The following is a 25,754-nucleotide window of genomic DNA, read 5'->3' as shown; positions in this document are numbered from 1 at the left end:
CTAACAATCTTTCCTCCTCGGCCTCCTCTGCGCGCATTAGCGATTTAAATCGTCCTGCTTTTGTCCTCCGTATTCTCTTACGCGAATATACACACGTCTTAAGCTCGTAGATACGGCTGGCAAAAACGATTCCCCGTTATATCGCTCGTTACCACTTCACCGCGATTTCCTTCCATAAAGCAATTCCTGTATATTTTAATTCTCTGTATTATCTTTTCGAATCGAACAATATTTCACTCCGGTTCTCACGGTGAAATTCCTTGGGCGAAAGGAAACATTTCGGTTTGATTCGATTTTTCTATCAAATCTTCAATTTTCTCTCCCTTACGTAGCAACTGTGCACTTTGTGCCGATGTCTTCCATTCACTTTCAAATTTCCTTTTCAAGCGGGAGAGCCGTGGGATGCTTTCATCTCTCGTAACCCCGAAATAGTCTCTCCGATGCTCGGCGAAAACAGTTGTGACTCATAAATAGCTACAACTGGATTCGCTCGTTGAAATTTCTTCATTTGCATCGTGTGCACGGCAAAAGATTAGAGCCCGCATGTTCGTGAGAATGAAACGTTTCAGCAACGGAGGTGGGGCTATTCATATTTTTCCTATTACTCAATGGTCTGTTAAATATCGTCCTCGTAATTTGTATAGCAGAAGTACTTGTTCCATTGTGAAAGCGGTAATTACCGTTGTTTCGCGTTTCACGAAAAACTATTCTGTTTCCTGCGTTTACGTAATTGTCGTGTAAATTAAGGTGAGCAGATTGTTTCCGTGAAAAAAAAATTGGACTGAAATGGTTTCAAAATCTCTGCTTTTTCACACTTCGTAGGCAAACTGGATAATTTGTGTTCAAGTCTAATTTTTTACTGTTTCAAGCTTTCAAAAAGTCTAAGTACTTATCAAAGTCTCTGCTGTATTATACAATCGTTCGTTAAGTCAAATGTTTGAAACTTTTTTCAGGAAAAATAAGAATTCGTTTGGAAATTTCACTTGGCTCATCAAATTCCCCCCTTTTTTTTTTTTTAATTTAAACTGTAACTGATTTATTTTTATTTTATTAAGATTATTTATTACGGAAATGTCGACTTTTATTTTCCATACCAGCCGAGTCAGAATGACACATTACCGACTGTACAAAAGTGAATTTTTGCGTAAGTAAACCATAATTGGAAAATTCAATTCATATCGATACCAACAGAAGCATGCCTGTAGAAAATAAATTCGGAAAGTTACAAATACTTACCGGTATTGAACATTCCCGTTTTCTCGAAAGATGCTAATGGGTCATTTTGACCCGGTCGGTAGTTGTAGTGTTAAAAATAAAATTTGTACGAATTTGGTTAACTGAAGTAGACTTGTCCCTTCGAGGCCTCGTAATGGTGCTTTGCCTAGAGCCTCCAAAAGTATAAACACGATCCTATGGTCACCTTATGCAAATGATCTTTTTCTACTTTTTTTTTTATTCAAACTCTGGTTCGAATTTATCCATCAGTTAATGCGTCCTCATATTCGTCTGTTCGTGAAATATTCCGTTTGCCGGCCCCGCTAGAAAAACATCGGTCTGCATATTCTCTCTGTATATTCACCTCTTCTCTTCTTCGATGCCGACGTTACAAATATTAAGAGAGAATACAGCGAGGCACGTAATAGGGGCGGAGGGGGAGTGTTGCACGGTTACAAAAGATAAAATTCCGTGTTGTATCGGTGGAAAGAGACATGGCTGGCGAAGAGAATGTCTGTTGCAGCCGTGAAAGCTGGCTGTGCAATAGCGAGGACTGTGCAGTATTAAAAGGAGTTATATGTACGTAGCAAGTTGAGTCGAAATGTGGAAAAAACGCGACAAATGCAAAGCCAGTTATGGCGCTTTTGGTTAAAAATCGTTGCGAGTGTCGAGCGTACGCGCGGTTTTCCGAAAGGAAAACCAGTATTACGGCCGTGGTGGCGAAATGTTCGCGCTTGTGCGTTCAAACGTAGACATTTTCGAAAATATCAACTCCTTAACGTGCACAGTCGGATTAATTCGAGTTGACGATAATGGCAGAAATGTGCATGCTCGAGTAATGAAAAATAATCTCCGGAAAATCATTATTATATGAAAAGAGAATTATTATCTCGGTGTTTGCATAATTTAACCTACTTTTTAATCAGTTTTGTAACATTTCGCACGCCCCGAGACAGTAAAGAAAAACAACAGAAAAAGAATCTCGTTACTGTTGCAATTCTTGTAACATTGGATGATTATACGTTGCACCTTGTTTTGCAATTTATCACAATAAGTGCCAAAAAAAAAAGAAACTGATTTTTGTTGCGAATTGTTTTTTAAAAGTGCGCGGTAAGGTGTTAAAGGATTACCAAAAAACTTTCAGTTGCTGCTATTCTTCAGCTGTAGTGTAGGCAGGGGTAAACTTCGTTAGAGAAGAAACACTGCACAGGAAATTCTTCAGGCTGTTTCCTCGAATTCTTTTCGGTGTGTTGGCTACGGAAGGCAGGAATAGTTAATATTTTACAGGCGTAAAATAAATTCTTCCAGCGATCGCAATCAACAGCTAACGGTTTATGACAATTACCTACACGTAACGCATTTCTTCACATAGAGCGCCGAAGAAATAAGAAATGCTGCAAGAAAACTTGCTCAGCCTTTTCATTGCGGTAATTTTTTAACGCGAATATCTCCGACGTACGTTTGAGCCATTCAGAAACGAAAATAATTAACTTCCCTTTCTGATATTCTTCCAATTTTAGTAACAAAACACATGCTTCGTGCTTAATTCTTCATAAATAAGCAAAAACTGATAAATCGTATTTCACGGAGTTAATCACTTTGGATTCTAAGAGGCTTATTTGTGGTTGTATACATTGATTCGCTAACGCCTCTGCTCTATTTATGAACATATCAACGGTTTCGTTTTTCTTCATCTTGAGGTTCGTTAGTTCGTCGAGACACCTTGCTTTTAATTCTTCTCTTTCAGCTGCCATGTCTAATTTAATCTTTGTCCATAATTTATCAGCGTTCTTTTCACCGCTGTATTTTAATATTTGTGCTCTACTCGTTGTGTTGATCATCACGGTCCTTGCCGTATTGCTTTTAATTCTTCTCTTTCAGCCGCCATGTCTAATTTAATCTTTGTCCATAATTTATCAGCGTTCTTTTCACCGCTGTATTTTAATACTTGTGCTCTACTCGTTGTGTTGATCATCACGGTCCTTGCCGTGTAGTTATCATCATCCCACTCGTTCCATTCTTTCAATTTCTTTTCGTATTCTGCATCCCCTTGTAACGGTTTCTCTATCCGTTTAACACCGATTACCTTTTTCCATAGTTTTTTTGAGCGAAGAATCCCTTCGACCTTTTCACTCCACAAATAATAATTTTTATCGTCTAGTACTTCCACGGTCGTTATATTCCATGTTATACAATTGTGGTTGTATAACACGTGATAATAAGTTCAATAGCAATATATTTTATAAGAATAATTTCATAATAACTATGAACACACGTAAAAAGGAATAATGATAAGCTCATCAACCGTGTCTAATTATGTCTCGCAAATATTCTCGCGCACTCTCTGATATCAGTAACAACGCGGTTCTACTGTTTTACTCCCTGTTTCTCTCTATGATCCGCTCGTTTTCCAAATCTCGAGACGATTCGGCAAACACACTACATTCACGACATCACTCGCAACATATTAATAAACCAATTCCACATCGTTTTAACCCTTTCGCGACGGCAGAACTAGCCATCAGCACGCCATTAACGGACGGGTCGTCGTGCCATTAGTGCACACCATGAGTGTCTCGCGTTTTTCGACTTCTCTCTATGATCCGCTCGTTTTCCAAATCTCGAGACGATTCGGCAAACACACTACATTCACGACATCACTCGCAACATATTAATAAACCAATTCCACATCGTTTTAACCCTTTCGCGACGGCAGAACTAGCCATCAGCACGCCACTAACGGACGGGTCGTCGTGCCATTAGTGTACACCATGAGTGTCTCGCGTTTTTCGACCTCCCAGTGTGTCCGTGTGATATCTTAGAGGATTTCGTTGGAACAGCAGAGGACTTAAGGATGTATTGGATAAAGGGAATGTTGTCGAGGCCTTGTTCTGTATTTTAAAATAAATCTTCACTTTGAGTTGTCGAGGCGAGAGCCAGTGCGAAGCATTTAGTGGATGCCGGATATAACCGGCTTTAGCCAGTGCGAAGCATTTAGTAGATGCCGGATATAACCGGCGCTAGTCGCGAAAGGGTTAGTAGACGCGTTAGAAACGTCTAACGATTCATCGTGATTATGCGTGGTACACTTCTTTTAATGAGAATCGCATAAATTAGGTAGATTCGTGGTAGAAAATGTTTCTGTTTCGAAACGATTGCTGCATTATCGCGACCTCGATTGTATCGATATGCGCTTATCGATTTGCCGATCACGAAATAAGTATGTTAGTATTCCCCGCGGACTTGAGCCATATTTGAAACGAGCTTGCAATGGGCTCGAAATCGATGGTGGAAAGAATATTGACTTTAAGGATTGCATCCTGCACATCAAAGGAACGAACGTGATTATTTTCGACAATTCTTCCTATGAGTATTTCAAACTACACGCAAAATGAATTATTTCTTTCGAATTCTTCTAAGTAAGGGTATTATACAGAGTGTTCTGTATAACGTGACGCACTATTTTTCAGTCATTTGTGGCCGTTTAACGAAAGGAGTTTATGTTGAAAAGTAGAATGCGAGGAAAAGTGAAATATTCCTATTTTCACTACTGTCACTGTAGTATTGTGTTTATAAAAATACGACGTTATGTGCTTTTTGAATTCGTCTTAATGTCTCCTACAATATGACGAGGGAAAAAATATTTCGTCCTATTTGATAAATCCAAGGAAATCTTGGTTTCACTATGGGAGCACCCTGTTTTCGAAATTTTTACGTATATTTTTAATTATATGAATTTTAACATATGTTAGATAAATTTCTTTTCAAAACTTTTTTTCACGTGGCCGTAAAAGATGAACCCAAAAAGCATATGACGTCATGTTTTTATAAACGCAATACTATGTGTACAGTAGTGAAAATAGAAATATTTCACTTTTCGTCGTATTTTCTACTTTGGAATAGTGTCAATTTTTCTTTCTGTCATATGACTGCAAATGACTGAAAAATCATGCGACGCGTTACACCGAACACCCTGCACACAGTTACCTCAGATTATTCTTGAGGAATTTTCAATACGTTGATTAATTAGTTGGTTTCGTTCGCGGAACAATGAAAATATAACGCAATTTGTATTATATAAACATACATGAATAAATGATTAGTTTCGAAAGACGAATTAAGTTGGTTCTTCCTTAGTTGGCTGATTAGCATGGTCTTTTAATGATAATGAATTCGCACTTACGCTGGATAATTCACTTGAAGAAGAAAAAAAATTGAATATTCCCCGAGTGAGTTGAAATAAAAAAGAATATTCCTGGAAGCATTTCAGAATAAACGCAACACGTAAGAACATACTTCTTTCCGCAGCTGTACTCTAAATGCGGCATTCGTTCTGTATCGAATGCATTTGAGAAAAGACATTTTTTTTTTTTATATCCTCTGTGACGTTTCCACCGTTTTGCATTGCGTTCAGACTCTCTGAGAACACGTGCGCTCACTTTTTACATTCGAACTGTATTTTTCTGCCTTGAAACACTAATTTTCACGAACGTTTAACGCTTGAACGTTGAAAAATGGTGTCTCGAAATTCTTCATTTAGCGGGAATTTTTTCCGTGTCTCTTGCAAATGGATATTGCAAACGCGTTCATTAGTGGCGCGGTTTATTTTTCAGGTGAGAAATAAAGTTACGGGAAATTGAATCGAATGGGGAAGTTGCAATGCAGAAGTTTCCTGCTCGCGCTCTCCTCAGCTCGAATTGACTATTTGAAAAACTTTCCAACAGCAAAGAAATTTGCCAGGCAAACGAGAAAATTATACGAATTATTTTCCATTTATGCTAAATTGATAAAGTTAGCGAAGGAAGAGAAAATAATTCGATGCAACACAGAAGAGACTCTTTTCCTTTAGTGTCGCCGGGGAAAAGGTTCTTCGATGCAATGAATTAGTAATATAACGCATACGTATAGAAATACACCTGGGACTCTATTCTTTTACACGTTTTACTTACTTCAACACGGTTGCAAAAACCTATTCTATATAAATATTTCAAATTCACCTTAAAAAATATTAATTTCTCTTCTTTATCTTCTTTTTTACGTTAACTTTTACATATTTATTAAATAAAATATTTCAACTGCTGCAGCCAGTGTTTATTAACACTAAAACTACCAGCCGGGTCAAAAGTGACCCGTTTACTTTCCAACAACTGAATTCTTATATAAAACGCGATTGGAAAATTAGATTCGTATCGTTACAAATTCGAAAAGTTACAAACGAAAATACTTACCAAAATCGAGCAATAATTTTTCATTTTCGAAAGTTGCTAACGGGTCAATTTTGACCCGGCCGGCAGTTCTACCGTTAAATGACAGTGCAGACACGAACGGTACACGAGTATCATGATTTTATATTTGATTTGAAGGATGCGAACGTGGAAAAATCTGATTTGTAACGAACGGATTAACCGTTGCATTCCTCGAAGCAGAAAACACACAGGCAACGGGAGAGAAGTGTGTTCCGAAGTCGTAATAGCCGGTCGCGTATATACGGCTGGGTAGCTCAGGTTCGTTTTAAAAGGCGGTTCGCAAAAGGGGCCGCACAGCTGTTCGTACGGCTGCTTCTCTCTCTCTCTCTCTCTCTTTTTTTTTTCCTATTTTCACGTATAAGGCCTGAAGCCAAGGCGGAGGCCTCTCTCGCGTACATATGTGCGTATGGGCTCGCTCCACAACAGAGAGAGATTTTAGCGAGTCCGCTCGTCATATAGACCGCCAGGTGCAAACGGTACTGCAGCTGTCACTTTACTGTCCGCTGCTCTCATGCTAACGAAATGACAACAAAATCGATCGATCTTAGGCCATTCGAGAGCCTAACACGAGTGGAGGCTCTACCGAGCGCAATCGAGAAATCGATACGCTGAATTACCCTTTCGTCCGTTTGTCGGAGGACGACTAGCTCTCGGCTCTTGCCTAGGATTCAGGGAAAGGGTTGACACGATTGAGATTACTTCGAAAATAGGTTTAGCTAGCGTATGCTAGATTTTGGCCGAACTTCGTTTGGGAACACTAATTTTTTAAATTTTTTCTTTGTGTTTCATGATAGTACTCGATGAATAGAGACGAAATATGACGGTTTTGAGTGTAGGAATGAATTCGTTGAAATGGTGTGTGCATTTAAAGTTTGGTACTCTCGAGGTACTGCGCTTGTTCTGACACTGCGAGAATTTTTTCTTCGTCTTATACGTGCTGTGTTTGCAATGAATAATTGGACAGAAATTTCAACTAATGCATTTTGAAAGTAGAAAAGTGGGAGTAATATCGGTTGCATAGTTTTCCAAAATATTTGACGAATCGATTTATATGCTGATAATAAAACGATACTCTGCTAGTTTGCGGAACATGTATTTATATATTTAAAGCTTTCTATTTTTACATTGTAATTTATCATGTAGAGTGCGAATTTTTATGCAAATTCATATTTTCATGAATATAATGAAAAAAATAGAAGCTAGTTTTATTCGAGTACTATATTTTCGGTTTATTTATATATATTTTCTGATTATGTGCACTCCGTGTATTTTTCTGCCTTCAGATTTTCCATAAACGCGTAAAAATCCGCAGTCGAGTTTTAACACGTTAACTTTTACATATTTATTAAATAAAATATTTCAACTGCTGCAGCCAGTGTTTATTAACACTAAAACTACCAGCCGGGTCAAAAGTGACCCGTTTACTTTCCAACAACTGAATTCTTATATAAAACGCGATTGGAAAATTAGATTCGTATCGTTACAAATTCGAAAAGTTACAAACGAAAATACTTACCAAAATCGAGCAATAATTTTTCATTTTCGAAAGTTGCTAACGGGTCAATTTTGACCCGGCCGGCAGTTCTACCGTTAAATGACAGTGCAGACACGAACGGTACACGAGTATCATGATTTTATATTTGATTTGAAGGATGCGAACGTGGAAAAATCTGATTTGTAACGAACGGATTAACCGTTGCATTCCTCGAAGCAGAAAACACACAGGCAACGGGAGAGAAGTGTGTTCCGAAGTCGTAATAGCCGGTCGCGTATATACGGCTGGGTAGCTCAGGTTCGTTTTAAAAGGCGGTTCGCAAAAGGGGCCGCACAGCTGTTCGTACGGCTGCTTCTCTCTCTCTCTCTCTCTCTCTTTTTTTTTCCTATTTTCACGTATAAGGCCTGAAGCCAAGGCGGAGGCCTCTCTCGCGTACATATGTGCGTATGGGCTCGCTCCACAACAGAGAGAGATTTTAGCGAGTCCGCTCGTCATATAGACCGCCAGGTGCAAACGGTACTGCAGCTGTCACTTTACTGTCCGCTGCTCTCATGCTAACGAAATGACAACAAAATCGATCGATCTTAGGCCATTCGAGAGCCTAACACGAGTGGAGGCTCTACCGAGCGCAATCGAGAAATCGATACGCTGAATTACCCTTTCGTCCGTTTGTCGGAGGACGACTAGCTCTCGGCTCTTGCCTAGGATTCAGGGAAAGGGTTGACACGATTGAGATTACTTCGAAAATAGGTTTAGCTAGCGTATGCTAGATTTTGGCCGAACTTCGTTTGGGAACACTAATTTTTTAAATTTTTTCTTTGTGTTTCATGATAGTACTCGATGAATAGAGACGAAGTATGACGGTTTTGAATGTAGAAATGAATTCGTTGAAATGGTGTGTGCATTTAAAGTTGGGTACTCTCGAGGTACTGCGCTTGTTCTGACACTGCGAGAATTTTTTCTTCGTCTTATACGTGCTGTGTTTGCAATGAATAATTGGACAGAAATTTCAACTAATGCATTTTGAAAGTAGAAAAGTGGGAGTAATATCGGTTGGGTTGCATAGTTTTCCAAAATATTTGACGAATCGATTTATATGCTGATAATAAAACGATACTCTGCTAGTTTGCGGAACATGTATTTATATATTTAAAGCTTTCTATTTTTACATTGTAATTTATCATGTAGAGTGCGAATTTTTATGCAAATTCATATTTTCATGAATATAATGAAAAAAATAGAAGCTAGTTTTATTCGAGTACTATATTTTCGGTTTATTTATATATATTTTCTGATTATGTGCACTCCGTGTATTTTTCTGCCTTCAGATTTTCCATAAACGCGTAAAAATCCGCAGTCGAGTTACCGCGTTAAAGTAAGCCATACTTACGCCAAAAGTAGGCTAGCTTTAAAAATGTAAAACTTGTGAACCAATTGATTCCTGAACTCGAAACCGTTATATTTCATTTCTATCATCGAGTATTATCAGAAAATACAAAAAACAGGTAAAAAAAAAAAAATTCTGCTCCGAAACGAAGTTCAACCCTAATTTTCTTCGTGCGTTTTTTTTTTTTTCCTGCGACAGGATAATCGGGGTAATTTGTCGATGTTATCGCGGAATTGAAATTGTACGTCGAGAGGTCATTGTTAGCGAGAAGTTATCGTACTCGAATCGAAAAGATAACACTGTTGAATTAGTGTAAAAAATATGCATACGGGAGAGCGTATCTCGCATTGAACGTTTTATTCAGCGGCATGCAAACAGCTTGATATTCTAACATGGTGTTCATTTATAGTTGCGTTTACGAGGGAGCGTGTGTTTGCTAGTATAACCAGTAATTTCACGTTTTCGACCTTAACCCCCTTTTCTTCAACGAGCGTGTGCACGTTTCGCCTCTCCTAAAACAAAAAGTGCAACAACATAGGCGCTTTATACATAATAAAAATTCTAACATTCCCGCATTCTGATATCCTACATTTCTAATACGGTAAATGTCAAATGCTGCGACGTTTCGACATTTCAGTATCCCCAGTGCTTCCAATATTCGCGCGTTCTGATATTCTCTAAATGGCGCAGAGATATCTGAGGCGCGCAAACATGATTAGGGCGATTTACACTCCTGTGATTAGGACACTTATTGAATGTGAAGCAAACCTAGACAGTCGTTGGTAAATTAAGACCCAAACAGAAGTTGTTAGGAATGTAATTTGAATTATCGAGAAAATAAATATCGAGATGTTAAATTGTCAAATATTAACATAGTGAAATATTAAAATACTAAAATATTAGGATAGTAAGATATCGATATGCTAAAATCTTCAGTTGTCAGATATTAGGACAGTAAGATATTAAAATATTCAATTGTAAAATATTAGAAAACTGAAATATTAAATTGTCAAATATTAAGATAGTAAAATACTGTAATCTTAAATTGTCAAATATTAGGACAGTAAGATATTAAAATACTAAAATCATAAATTGTCAAATATTAAAATGCTAAAATTAAAATTAAATTACGAAATATTAAGCTAGTAAGATATTGAAATATTAGGAAACCTAATTTAAACCATATAACACTTTCTACACGAACGCAAGGGATGTCCCAATGCATGCTCACGGCAGCGTATGTATTTCGGAAATTAACGCGATAAGTTGGAGCATCTTTAACCTGCAGGTATTCGGGGTCGCGTGCAGAGGTATAGATCAGGTGTCGTTAGTACGAACGAGCATGGTTCACGACGACAATTTCATTCTTGGCACACCTTCTGCTTTATGTATATACGAGACTGTACATGGGCGCGTCCAACTATGCGCGCCCGTACTGAATTATTCATCCCCGCGGGAGACAGCGGCTCTCTTGTTTCTTTCTCCTTCTCCGGAGCATCGGATGAGAGGAGAACTCTTTTTTCTTTTCCTCCGCTCCCTCCCCGCTTTCTTCATTTTTTTTTTCGGACGCACAATCGTCCCAACGGGGAGGAAATCCGGCCCTTTAATCTGCGAGATATTCTGGAAATTCCTCAAGTGGAATTACTTTTTTGAATTTTCCCGCTGTTGCGAGGGAAGGGATTTCTCAGCTAGAATTTCTATTTGTTCGAAGCTGTTTTGCTCTCTTTGCGACTCTACCCTTGCAGGAAATTCCCGGAGAAAGGACGCTTTCTTGACTTCTTTCGCCTCGGCAGAGGTACTCGATTCAGTAAGACACGTTTTATTTCGAGAACAGTATTATTCAGACGGTGGAGAAATTGTTTCGTCACATTTTCTGGTGACAAGATTTTTCAGACGAACCCTTTTTAAACCATTTCGCTACGGCAGACTTTAACGCGTAACGCGTGTTCAATTTTTAACCACGACTGCAAAATTTGTTGCTTTGACCGTGTCGCTTTAAAATTCTGTTTATTGAATGAACCTTTTGTCGAGGCACACTCGACATTTTTAAATTACCAGTTTAAATATGTATTACATTTCGCAATATTTTATTTTTAATCCAGGTGAGCAATATACGTGACCCTTTTCGTAACAAAAGTTACGTTCTTCTTTATCTGTCAAAATTTTCGTACTTTTCAGTAAAAAATATTTAGATATTGCGCAAACATCAAATTTCAGCACTGTTTTAAATTGGTTCCTATCAACTAACTGTCTTTCGAGCTACATTTTCAGATAAAACACTGAAGATAATAGGGAATTATTGAAAGGGAAAGGAGAAGAGCATGAGTAGTTGAAAGGGTTAAGATGAAAGTGCGTAAAGTATCAAATTAAGTATGAAATAAAGGTGGAAGTGCACCAAAAGACTCATACAAACGCCTATAAGTGGCAATAGCAGTGAAAGGGTTAATTCGATAAATTTTTACGTCGAAAGAGCATGCGATGCAAGCATTCCGTTGATCAGTGCAATTACGAGGATCGCCGGTTCTCATAAAGATTTCTTACGAGGAAGGAAAGCAAACCGGTGCACTATGTAATTGGATTTCTTCTTCCACGAATGTGGTCAATTTCTGCTTTTTTTGCTTGCTGGAACTCGGCCACGAGCAAAGCCAGAGGAAATTCTTGATTTTTCTCCTGGAAATGGCGCACCGGGGCTTGTTTTCGGCTGTGCTCGTTACTTCGTAAAAGGAATTTCCCCCCTTCTATTAATCGTGTTTACAAATGGAACAAACAAATATCTTTTCCACGGGCGAACGAAAGAAACTGCGTTTATACACGCGTGATTTTTCATTACAACTCCAGTGTATTGGTGTTCAATTAGAATCGTATTACATGGTTATCAGCGTACGATAAAATTATCACACTCTCGCGTCGAGCTTAATGAGGCTCAACCTTGCCGCGAAAAATAAAAGAAACAGAGGTCGCCGATGCTAATTATTCGAGAGGAGCTGGAAGATTAATTGCCGATGGATGTGTTGCGTAGAGTGCCGTGTTTTCACTGGGAATTAATTATCTCACGTGATTGGTGCATTCTCAATCGTCGATATAATTAACGCAGATACGCCAGAGAAAGCTGTTTTTCTCGCCTTGTTTTTTGTTTCTCTTTTTCTCTCCCCTCCTTTTCACAATTATATTCGGAACTACTTAAATTCCCGACGGCGATGAATCTCACGCGAGTTTCCAACGCGACATAATTGCCGCGTTTCCCCTTATTACGTCATGGCTTACGCAGTGTTCGAACGCCTGCGTTCTCCGCTCTATCAACTGTACAGGGTGTTCCAGAAAGATCGCGCAAAGCTGATAGAATGAATGCAGGTAAATGGTTCTCCCGCCTTTGCCAATTAATTGATTCCTGGCGACGGCAGTTCGTAAATCAGGAATTCGCGAAACGGGAGTTTATTTGCCTTAGAAGTAACGCTGTAAGCGGGAGTTCGGTCCGCAAGAAGGATGTATAAAATGTAGAACGAAGGTTGAATTAATTTATTGGTTTTGTATTGGTGCGTCTTTTTGACACTGTTGGAAACGTGAAAGGGTTATGGTTGAGAAGAAAATAAAATAACGCACTCGCGAGTGACTCAGGTTTGTTCTAACTGATCATTACGTCATTGCAGTCTGCGTGATTCCCCGTGCGATTTATAATAAAAATTCCGGTCCAGGAAATTTGCGACGATAAAAATTCGTAAAAACGTAAGGTGAATAACACACAAAATTGCGAATAACACTCGCGTCGCCAAAGCTCGCGAATGACCGCGTCATTGCATACCGCACGATTCCCCTTATGATTTCAAATAAAAATTCCAATCCAGAGGATTTGTAAGGATAAAAATGCGTAAAAAATTCAGGTGAATAACACACAAAATTGCGAATAACACTCGCGTCGCCAAAGCTCGTGAATGACTGCGTCATTACATACTGCCTGATTCCCCCTACAATTTGAAGTAAAAATTCCGGCGCAAAAAATTCGTGAAACGAGAATTACCTGAAAACTCTGGTATCTTCTTTGTTTCGCCATTATTACCGGGTCACCAGGTATACCCTCTCTGTCCGCCTATTTATTTCTAACATTTTATACTACAATTCCCATAGGTAACTATTTATTCATGAACATATGTACAGGCGACGCGATTATTCGAATGGGTGTGACTTTGCATATGCAACACGTACATAAGCGAAAATGTTTGCAGATGCATTTACGTCCATTGTCTGATGTCATTCACGCATGCCGTAGGATTAACCCTTGACGGATGCTGTCACTCCTCTCACCGAAGAAAATCACAATGAGAATTCAATGTACGTCTGTTGGAAAAGTGTCGAGAGGCTAGCGTTTCTCAGATGTAACTGATCGTCGTTACGTTATTCCGAGACTTGCGGAAAATCCACAGTTTGCACAGAAAGCACCTGATATAAAGCTACGTAAATACGAGTCACAGTGAGAGAGAGAAAGACGATTCGTATAGATGAGTTACACGCACACGACGGCGGGAAAGCAAAACGGAAGAAGGAAAAGAGGAGTGGAGGAGGAACGATGAATGTGCACTCACGCAGTTTGCTTAGGGTCGAGGTATAATGCAGCAAACTCTCCCGATTTGTCAGGGGTTAGAAAAGGCTCCTCTTTCTGTCGATTTTGTACGTCGCCCTGGCCGCTTGCGGTATTAATACGCAAGTTGTGTTCACCATTTTCCATTTTTCCCCCTCGCCTTTTCTCTCCCTTCTTCCTCCTCTTGTTACCCCTTTATTTTCCTACGCTTCGTGAGAATATTTTCATGTTAACCCTTTCGCTACGGCGGATTTAACGTGGTTGACAGACGATAAATTTTCAACCACTGCAAAGTTTGTTTTTTTTTTGACCGTGTCGTTTTAAAATTCGGTTTATTAAATTAACGCCTTGACCTATGACAACGCGTCAGACTCGTGGCAAAGATTTTGGTGAAGATGTGAGAAAAATAGTTGTATTAGTAAGAAAAATTCATCGTAATTATTAACAGATTAGCTTTTGCTACCTGATACAGTACTGAAACAGTAAATGGCTGACGCTTAGATGCGTAATTAGAAAGAAATCGTAGGTTAAAGGGTTAAGGTCGAAATGCGTGAAGATGTTAAATTAAGGTGGAAGTGCGCCAAGATGTTCCAACAGTATAATTTTCTAATAGTAACGAAAGGGTTAAAGAGAACGTTTGTCAGTTGTTTCTCACTTGCGTCATAGCATATTACACTCGATGGTAGAAAGTCTTCTTCCATTGTTTACAGTTAAATCTTATTCGAGATCGTTCTTCTTACTCTTTTATTAACGGTTTGTTAAGATTGTTCAGAGGAAAAGAAACGTATGTAAATACTTATGTGGGAGGCTGTTTCAATTAATCAGCACCATCCATCCAGCAGTTTAATTTACAAAGGAGATAATTTCCGTTGCAGCTAAACGTTATTAATTTCGCTCTCTTTCCTCCGTTTGACATACTTTGCAATTACGATTGGATGCGTCATGTTTCCTATTTAAGAGAGGCTAGGAAGCCTCTAACTTGCAATTAAGAAGGATGTAAGTAAGAAGCTTCAAACGGTATTATCTCGTTATTACAATATTCTCGCGTCTCGGGAAATCTCCTTTTCCGTCGACAGCCCACTATTCAGTTTCACGTTCGATAGGCTTCGAAAAGCCAGCTTTCACGGAGATAAGAATTTATTCGGATCTAACTCGCTGTTAACGTATTGTTAACCGATCGGAGAGATGTACCGTTTCCACATCTCGTATTCTATTCGGAGATATTTCGTTCCATACTGTTAAACCACCGTAGGCAAACATATTTTTTCACACTCCGTGGGCAAACTTAGTCGCTCGTGTCTAACTGTTTTACCGTTTCAGGCTTTCGAGAGATCGGAAAAAATTCTGGAGTACTTGTCAATGTCTCTGTTACATTGTAGAATCGTTCGTTAAGTGAAATGTCTGAAATTGTTTTCAATAAAAATCAAAATTCGTTTGGAAGAAATTTCACTCGGGTCGTTAAAGACCCAGATTGATTAAGAATTTTCTTCGCGATTCCGACAAATTGCAATTTTTGCCAAATTTTTTGCACACGTCATCCGGTACACTAATCCTCCTAATTTCTCAAAAACAAACCTCAAGTCGTTAGGTTCAATTTTAAAAGAGTTATACTGTTCTAAAGAGTGTCCGAATATTACTGGTAGTGACTGTAAGTAAGAATTTGTGTTCCGCACGAAAGGCACTTCTCTAATCGGTCCTCGTCGAAAGTATTACACTCTTCCAATAAAATTCGACATCGGTATAGTAAGCGGTGCATGAGTCAGACGCGAAATTGGCCTCTTATCGTGACTACCCGCGGTGTTTAGTCGATTCTCGGGAGCCACCAGGCTCCGCTTCCGTTCCTCAGGCCGTCTAAGAACCGCATCGAGGGGTGGCTGGAGCAGTCTATTACTGCTCTTCCTTGCCTAGTAGGAAACTTTCTTTTTTCTTCTCCCCTCGCGGTTGTTTGCATTCTCCCCTAAAATTCCAGGAAGAGAGATATGACTAAGATATAGCCAAGAGGGTACTACTATTACGTCCCTCATCTTCTCTATCTTTTCTTTGGCGTTAACGACCGAAAGTCTCCCTTCGAGAAGATATTTTATTATATCGACGGCAGAAGCAGAGATATAGCGAAGATACTCTCGACTCTAATCAGTGAAATTAGAGTAATTTGAAAAAAAATGGTGGGAACAACTCCGCGACGGACTTGAGAAGTAGCGATATGCTCGATGACCAATGTGTTATTTCAGTCAGTCGCACGTCGTTATTTATAATTCAAGTGGAAACGCCTCCTCATCGATGTACATACAGGGTGGCATACATTCAATATGACACGTACTCCTCCGTGTATTATGCTCGTTGAATGTAAACAAAGAAATAATGCAGTTATCGTCGATAACTATGGACAACGATGGAACCGACGTTTCTGTTGCATCGAAGCGTTCGTAGAATTTCGACGATTTGAAATTTGAAGAAAGGAAAATTTTTATTCTTTTCTGCATTAGGTTGGTAAAGAGAAACGCCTCCTCATCGATGTACATACAGGGTGGCATACATTCAATATGACACGTACTCCTCCGTGTATTATGCTCGTTGAATGTAAACAAAGAAATAATGCAGTTATCGTCGATAACTATGGACAACGATAGAACCGACGTTTCTGTTGCATCGAAGCGTTCGTAGAATTTCGACGATTTGAAATTTGAAGAAAGGGAAATTTTTATTCTTTTCTGCATTAGGTTGGTAAAGAAGTTAACGTCGGTTTTTAAACTTCGTCGTTAAATCCACAAAGTTTTTTAATCAAAATAAGATCCATCGGAATTTGCACATTTTTGTCACCAAGTGGTAAGTTTTTTAATTCCTGTAGCGTAAAATTTTGGTGTTCTAGAATTGATGAATTACTTCGAGCGTATTTTCAGCAGCAGCTTGGTTAGTGAAGATCTTCTCTTGCAAATAGTGGTCGAGGTGTTTGAAAAAGTGGTAGTCGGTTAGCGATAGGTCCGGGAAATATGCCGGATGAGGCAGAGTTTCATAGCCCAATTCGTGACAGATGTCGGAATTAATCGTTCCAATTTTTTTGTTGCACGTACGTTCATTCACGGTATCTCGTGCAAATGCATCGTTAATATTACGAGTCGTTTCCGCAACTTTATGACCCAGTTTATACTCGTACAAGGAAAATAATCAAATTTGCTTCCTGTCCATCTTGAAGTCGATAATCTGAAGTGTACACAAATTAACAGGAAAAACAAGAGCATACCTATTAGCATGTTGAACATCAGCACTGTAAAATGATACTGTAAAATAAATAGAACGAAGTGATTGTTATCCCAAAACTAAACGTCAAAGTTTGAAAACTCGAAGATGTTTTGGATTCGGTCTCTCGTTAATAAAAGATCACGCAAGACGTGTATATCAGATGGTTTGGATCTGATTCGCACTTCTCATATGCAGAGCGTGTCGCATTTAAATATTCTAATTGCGATTAACATCCCGTTGGTGTTGTTTCTTGTTGCTCTTCGACACAAAAGTCTGCAGGGAAAAATAGGCGCATAATGAACACACACGGGTCAGCGATTGTGTTTTTCCATCGTTCTAGAGTTCTCCTTACACACGCGAATGTTATAATTGCTAACTGTTACACACGCAATTGGAACAGTTTCTTTCTTTCTCTTTACCACGGCGCGATTTCCACGGGAAAGAAAGCTGCCAACCAGCTGAACCTCTTTCTCCAGTTACATTCTGTAATTAAAACGTTCGAATTGAATTGCTCGTTTAATATCGATCGTTTTTTCTTCATTTTTCAACAAGTGGAAGAGAAGGCCCACTCGCTCGGACTTGTTGCGAATTGAAAAATTAAAAATTCTCTTTCGCCGAATCCCTCCCTCTTTTTTTCTGTTGGAACGCGTTTTAAAGGTACGTACACGTTCGTCGGGCTGCGTAAACGGCGAGGTGCGTGTTAAAAGGCGCGTAGATGAGAAACTTTCTTGCTCCGTGCGGTTCCGTCTGAACGGATTTCAAAAATGAATGGGATTTTAACAAGACTGCATGCAGCGGGGCGCACCTGAAAGGGGGAGCAAACAAACGAGAAAGGCGTAGACAGAGAAGGGAAATATTAAATAGGAGGAAAAGAAAGTGAAGTGAAGAGAGAGAAAGAGAGAGAGAGAATTTGCTTTCCCTCTCTCGTTCCCTCGTTGCCAGAAATAAACTGAAACCATTCGAAGCTTGTGGAGAAGAAGGACAAGCGATGCTAGGTAGTCGGGAAAAGAATCGTGGAAGCGGAAGAAAAAGTCGAGCAGCGTTCGCGGCTTCTTCTATCTTTAGATCGCTCGGTTTTATGGGGAATCCCGTTTCCTCAAATAATCGACCTGTTCGTAATGTACGAAGTAGGTTATAGCTCTACGTATCCGGCGGGCCTAAACGCGACAATGGAAACTGTACAGTACCAGTTGATAAATGCTGTCCATCGACAGGAATACAATATTTCTAACAATGCTTTCTGTTGCAATTCATCGTCAATACCTATTGTACGGATTAACTTGCTAATTTTGACTAATTTTAAGGGCCAAATTAAATGAAAGTATCTCCGATACTTTAATATTCACGATAGTTACAGAAAAATAGCGATTATGTTATATTAGCAGGACCGAGGCTCCTTAATTACTAAATAAGTAAATATGATATATTTTTTTCCCACTGTTTAATTAACGAAAGTAAATGGAGCTTCTGATTCCTTTTTTGAAGTGTCATTAGATAGAGGAGGGAGAGTTTTACGTATTTCAAAGGCTCGAAAATTTCGAAGGGGTTAAACGACGCATGGGTGAATTTCAGAGGTGTGATATCGAACTGGCCTGTTCTGATTACAGACCCCAAGGGAGGACAGGGCAGCCTCGAGTCCTGGTAATCAGAATAATCACACTCCCACACCGTCCCCTTCACCGGTCGGCGATGCACCGGTTGGCAGAGCTCTTATGGAGGCTGCGCTCCAGCAAGCCACTTCCGGAACTCAGCCACCTCTGGTGGTGACACCGCCTGGATACTGGGTCGACGGTACCGATCATCGACACGCCCTGGACTCAGCTGGCAGGGCGTTACTTCCGGCGCAGCCCGCATGGCAACCTAGGATAGACCAGGATGACACGGCTAAATGCTATAGGCGATTCTTCGTCGGCAGGGTGTGTATATTATTCTCGATTAAATAATGCAAACCTTTCCTTTCCTTTCCTCTTTTTCGAAGGATCAAATAATGCGATAAGTGTATTATTGAATAATGCAAATTTTTTTGTTTTTCTTTTTCGAAGGATCAAATAATGCGACAAGTGCAAGTGTTTTTCTTTTTTAACCCATCAATTCCCAGGGGTAGAAAAAATATTATTTTCAAGCTGGTGCTTTTCATTATAGACAGAAATGCATGGAAATAGGTAGTTACAATGAGGAAAAGAGAAAAAGACTGGGATGCTAATATTTGTTTGTATTATGTTGATTAAATAATGCAAATCTTTCCTTTTCTTTTTTAACCTATTACTTCTCAGAGGTGAAAATATTATTTTCAAGATAGTACTTTTCGTTATAAACAGAAATACACGCAATTAGGTAGTTGTAATAAAAAGGGGAAAAAATTGTGACCTTAACCTGGTAACCTGTATTCTCCTTTCGAACAGAAATTGAAACTCTCTAGTTTCTAATTAAAAATGAATAAGAATTATAACCAATTACTTCCTTTTCATTCTTACAAATATGAATATGATGTATTTTACGCTCGATACAGTCATAGCAGTGCAATTAAAACTGAATAGTCCTTCAATAAATAAGTTATTCTTTTCTACGTATTGGCCAATTGGTGATTCGTGACAAAAAGCTGTTTTGATCAAAAAAATTAGACAAGCTATTTAAATACAAATAAAGCTATATGTATTTTAAATACAAATAACAACTAGACTTTTATTTTACATTAATAAATTGTTATGCCAAAACATAAAAGACTATGTTCTTTATAACATAGATTGGATTAAATTTCATTTCTAAGATAATACAAATTTTCTAATTAGTTTTCGTTAAATCTTTCGTTTACGCAACTTTGGTAATTAATGGATTAAAGGATCAAATAAAGTGGCAAGATATTTCTCTCATCTTCTAGGATAAGAGATTTTCATACATATTTACTAAATTCTTCCCTCTTCCATATTCCCATTACTCGTGGTATCATCTTTATTACACAAAGCTTTTACTTAACGTTAACATTATTTCATTAATTCGTATATAAGTCCGTGTTGAATTATCTTCGCAGTTCGTTTAACTCGGCTCTAAAGAATAATTACTTTGAAAATGCATGACTTAGTACAATTACATCTGCTTACTTCCGGCGGCTATAAGTGATAAAGAAAAGCTTGGGAAAATGGGAACGTATTAACTTTGTTTCACACACTCGCAGATATATTTCGAGAACTATCACGCGACGTACGAATTTCTCTCGTTTCTCTTTCGACTACTCGAAGCACGGCTAATAGGCGAAATGTGCACATGTAAAACATCATGCGTGCCACAGACCGTAATGGTTCTCACTTAATACAGGGTGATCGCAAAAAAAGTATCAAAAACATTTGATTTTTCGAATTGTAAAAGTTTCGAAGAAAATCATTCACTTTACTAAAATTATCAAATAAACGACAAAATTCTTAAGGATTTCATTCTTAAAATGGGGCCGAAAATTCACACAAGAAACGGTTCAGGAAAAGTGATACGTAATTTTGCAAACGCAGATAATTTTCCTACTTTTCCAAATTTTTATAATTCGAAAATTTCCACTATCAAAGTGATTTAAACTAACCAAGATTTAATTTGGCTTTCTGCTTTATTTTTCAGCAATATTCATTATTTTAATTATTTTAATGAATTATTTTAAAATTTTCTAGTTTTACTTAACAAATAAGTGCCTATGCAGCTTTAAATGTTGAATTAAACGCCAAATCTACTTCAATACCCGAAATTACCCTGCAATTAAATTCTTAGAGGCTTTTCCGAATATCAAATATTCGGAGTATGTTAAATTTAAATGAAAATTTTGCGTTACCGATAGGGGCCCATTCACTACTCCTTAATTCGAATTTAACAAGGGCCAGAATTTAATCGAATTCTTCTAAATTCCCACAATCAAAAATGGTAAAAAATGGGTCGGAAAATTTGCAGAGGAAAAGCGTGACGCGATTTGCGCGCGGTTCGTTTGCAACAGCGAGCTTACTTCGCAATCACCCTGTATATACACTAGACACGAGTGTGCGGCGCGTGCACACGAACGAACCGAGCTCACAGAGAGAGGAAAAGAGAGAGAGAGAGAGAATACGAGAGAAGGTAGAAAGAAGAGGAGAGGTAAAGATGCAGAAGAAAAGGAAAAGAGCACTTCGGGCGTGGGAGTGGGAACGTTCTCATAGTCCATAAGCAATGCCTATATAAGAAGAAACTCTCCTCTCTTCCTCGCCTCGTCGTCGACATCCCTGATTTTCATCCTTAGCCGCTTTTAAGATGCCTTCGCTTTTCTTCCGCTTGCCCTCGCTCCTCTCTGTTTCCTACACTACCGCGGTCCATATAGCGGGATTATTTGTGTAGATACTAAATTCTAACTAAACCACGGCGGCCAGATTCTATTTCGAAACATATCAATTGAATCCGTTTTTAACCACTTCTTCCGGGACCTTGCCTCTTTTCCCAGGTTCTCTGCTACGGAGTTTTCATTGAACTACACCACGAGTCTGCGCGGAATATCGGGAAATAACCACTTTTCTTTCTATCTCGCCGATAGACTCGCCCGTGTACGATGCTCGAGTAATAACTATTTTATTGTGCATTCCCCAGGAATTTATCTCGGGAATGACATTAATTTCTATTTGAGCAGAGGGAGAGCGTGGCTTGAAATCATTTTTTTATGGCAAAATAATTGTAACAATCATATTTCTATATTTACCTTGGTGGCTAAAATAGAAAAAAGTATTAAGCTTGAGAGCCACGCTATTTCTACTTGAGTAGAAAATGCAAAAATGAGGAAAGAACAACACACGTTGAAGTATTTTTTTTTTTTTAAGATAAATAGATTGTAACAGTCGTACTACTATATTGACTTTGGTGGGAAAAATAAAAAAGAGTAGTAGTATTCCTTTGTGTAAAATTCTAGAATGGATTCGTTCCAAGTAACGTGGCAATTATTCGGCAATTGTTGAGTTTAAAGGGAACACGCGTTGAAATAATGTTTTCAAGATAAATAAATCGTAAAAAAACACGCTACTATATTTAGTTTCGTGGCTAAAGGCAAAAAGAATGATTAGCATTGCTTTGTCTAAGATTTTACAATTGATGATTCGTTCCAAGTAACGTGGCAATTACTTGGGAAATACGATGAATAAAGCACTGTTACGAGAATAGTTAGATCAATCTTCCCTTGTAATTAGTATACGAAACGGTGCATTGTAGGGGCTGTTATTCCGGGTCTGTGTTCCTTTTCTGGTTTTCCTATAAAAACTACACTTCCCCGAAACGTAACTCTGTGTAATCTCTCGAAAAATAACCAATCCCCTCGTTACTTCCTTCTGCCAATTGAACGAACTAATTAACATCGAACAATCCGGTGCTCCGATAGGCACTTGGAGTTTCGAGAGGGCTGTTTGCCCTGCACGAAACTGTTGCATTGCACCTTTCACCGTTGCACTCGGATGCTCCAGAGAGGAGCATCAAAGTCGACCGACTCTGGCGGTCGATGCGTTCCGCGCGGGCCACGGCTTTCTCAACAAAGCTTGGTCACGATCGTAAAAAGGAGCGGAGGCCCCGGTTTATTTCATCCAGCTCTTGAACCTTTTTCTTTTGCAGGAGCACGTGAACCTGGTGGGAAGGGACGGAGAGAACGGGTCGGTCCTCGTCTCGGTGAAGGCCGAGACGGTTGCTGGACAGGAGCACTGGAGGGTCCTGTTGCGACTAAGAGCTGGATCCACTCACGAATTGGTACCAGCCACGAACCTCGGACCGAATCCGTCACCCGCCAAAATGGTCAAGGTGAATGCGTTCGAAGTTTCGAACATCCTTTCGAGTTTTTCCATTGAACAGGTTTTGTCGTTGTCACGTTCACCGCGACAGCTCTTTTTGGGGAGCTTCCTATTTTCTTTTTACTCTACGGAGGTTCCATTAGGCATAATGGGGTGAGAATAGTGGGGAAATTATGGAGATATCAGCTTTGCACATCGCTAATATTCAAAGAAAAGCCCCTGAAAATATATTTTGTTATTTTGTCCTACAAAGATTCGATCGATGCCTAATACCGAGAAAACAATGTAAAAGTGATGGAAATATGAGCAACTATTCAATGAAGAACGAGTCTACTTGCCCCGTACCGCAGTGAACATGCTATAGCAAAGAAATTCAAACCACATAGGTCTTAATTGCGGAGTTTTAACTCTTCTAACCATCCCATTGCAAAAATCGTAGTATACGACTTTGAACACCTTTTTACAGGCGATCAATGAATCCTTGAACGTGAGCACGCTGATGCCAGTTGTCTGTTCGGGTGCTGGTACACTGATAGCACGGTACGACGAGCACGCCCTGGTCTCGAGATTTAAATTCGGTGTTCTTCATCAACGTGCTGGCCAGGTCACAGAAGAGCAACTTTTCGGAAACAGGCAAATCACGCCAGCCTTCCAAGAATTTCTCGACTTGCTGGGCCAGAAGATCGATCTGAAGGATCACAAAGGGTTGGTATTTTTACAACTTAGAGGAATTTTCTAAAGGGAGCCAAAATTATATTTGTTAATTATATTTCTAGAATATAGTTGGATACTGAAAGTGACGAAAATTCAGTCGAACGCTGTTCGATTTTATTCTTCAGCCTTCGTGAAAGAAAAGTTACAACGTTCGATGTGAATGTTTACAGATATCGCGGAGGTTTGGACACTCGACACGGCCAGACAGGAGATTCCGCGGTGTACGAGGTATTTCGAGGCCGAGAAGTCCTCTTCCATGTCGCTTCTCTTCTTCCGTACAGTCCAGGCGATTCGCAACAGTTACAGCGTAAACGACACATAGGCAACGACATCGTCGCGATAATATTCCAAGAGGAGCCAACCCCTTTCAGTCCAGATATGATCGCCAGCCATTTCTTACACGCTTTCATCATAGTACAGGTCGTTGACCCTTGCACTCCTAATACAAGGTATATATTTAGATTCGTGTGTACCGTGTCGGGTATATTAAGATCGCGTAAATTTGGGCCACGTCAGTTATGAAATAACCATTACTGAACATCGTGTAAGCATATGTTACATATCTGTCGAATTTTGTAGAAACTTATGTAAATAATGTGTGTACGTACAGGTATAAGGTCAGTATAACGGCTCGAAACGACGTTCCATGGTTCGGGCCAGCTCTGCCAACGCCAGCCGTATTTCTGCGAGGAGTCGAGTTCAAGGAATTCCTCTTAACAAAACTGGTGAACGCTGAGAATGCGGCGTACAAAGCTGAGAAATTTTCGAAGCTCGAGGTAATTAAATACTGCTACAATAAGAATGAAACTTTGCAGACGCAGTTGTAACAAGTGTAATAACGGTATATTACGTTTGAACGAACAGCTAAGAACGAGGTCAGCCCTGTTGGAGTCTCTGACAGAGGAGCTTCAAACGAAGACCGCAGAATTTCTTGGTGGAGCGATCGGTTTGGGCGGTGCTGGTTTTGCAATCGGTGGAAATTGCCCGGTAAGTCCGACAGCAAGCGACGCGTCTGGGTCTGGTAGCGGAGGAAGTGGCTCCAGGTTCATCGATACCGTGCGAAAAGCACTGATATCGCGCGTTAGAAACGCCTCGACTGAGAGCGTGCCGCAGCAATTATCGAAGAAGGGTCAGTCGGAGCCTAGTCCGCCGAGTAATCGACAATCGACTACGAAGATCAACAGTAAACGCTCGGTGGAGCCGTCGAGTCCCTTAGGTTCTCCGGATTTAACTCTCGGAAGAGATTCAGAACGCGGAAGCCCTAGTTTAGGAAGTCAGGACAGCAGTTTGTCGAACACAGACAATCAAGACAGCAGTTTGGCCACTTTGCAGCAAGATGAAGTCGATCGTAGGGAATCTACCACTTCTGTTTGCGCCAGCAATGACACCACGCTGGCGGATAAAACTTCTGTGTCTCCTGTTCAGAGACTGACCCACGAGAATTTACGAAAACAAGAGAGGTCGGAGAAAAAGGAAATGACCCAACGGGTTATTTCGGAGAGCGACGACAGTTCGTTGAACAGCGAGCTCGAGCTGGATCAGGTTGTGTATCCAGACAGCGACACGGGCCTCGAGTCGATGAGCTCCGCGGAAACACATGACACAGCGAGGTGTACGACTAAGGATGGTGTTTTGGAGAACGAGAATTTGAGAATGGAAGTCACTAGGCTTAAATGCGACAAGTTAGACTTATTGAGGCAGAATGTGGTAAATATATACGTTTATGAAATTTATATTATCCTTCTAATTACTGTCATGATTTAATTGCGACGTTATTTTGCAGACCTGTCAACGCGACATTAAACGTCTGCGAGAGAAGGAGCTACAACTGCAATCGGATCTTGCAGCCGCATCGAAGGAGATTCTTCGATTACGAGCTATGTTGAAAGAATGTTCGACGAGTATTCCATTGGATAATAACAATCAACAGACATCTACCGTTTAAAGATTTCTTTGAGATCTAGAAGATGACTATGATTCCCGTTACAATTATTAGATTCTAATAATTAGTTGGGCGCAGTAGTTGAGGACTCTATATATCTTGATTTTTCGGAATCGCTTCTTCTAAAGAAAACATCTCCGAAGTGCTTTGCAGAGAGTTTGAAACTTGCAATCG

General features: G+C 39.6%; 1 protein-coding gene across 2 annotated transcripts in view; it reads left to right on the top strand.

Moving 5' to 3' along the window:
• Positions 1 to 25,583, top strand: part of LOC108572498 (rap1 GTPase-activating protein 1) — a 116,181-nt gene extending 90,598 nt beyond the window's left edge. For both annotated transcript variants that reach the window (XM_017934748.1, XM_017934749.1), the window contains 7 exons: positions 18,764 to 19,072; positions 22,752 to 22,934; positions 23,391 to 23,629; positions 23,809 to 24,087; positions 24,249 to 24,414; positions 24,503 to 25,345; positions 25,422 to 25,583. In XM_017934748.1, the coding sequence (XP_017790237.1) occupies positions 18,764 to 19,072; positions 22,752 to 22,934; positions 23,391 to 23,629; positions 23,809 to 24,087; positions 24,249 to 24,414; positions 24,503 to 25,345; positions 25,422 to 25,583 (2,181 nt within the window). The remainder of the gene's footprint in view (positions 1 to 18,763; positions 19,073 to 22,751; positions 22,935 to 23,390; positions 23,630 to 23,808; positions 24,088 to 24,248; positions 24,415 to 24,502; positions 25,346 to 25,421) is intronic.
• Positions 25,584 to 25,754: the final 171 nt, after the last annotated feature.

Source organism: Habropoda laboriosa, unplaced genomic scaffold, assembly GCF_001263275.1.
Source record: "Habropoda laboriosa isolate 0110345459 unplaced genomic scaffold, ASM126327v1 scaffold65, whole genome shotgun sequence".
Classification (NCBI taxonomy): Eukaryota; Metazoa; Arthropoda; class Insecta; order Hymenoptera; family Apidae; genus Habropoda; species Habropoda laboriosa.
Note: the sequence above shows the minus strand (reverse complement) of the source record. Positions and strands in the feature narration are given on the sequence as shown.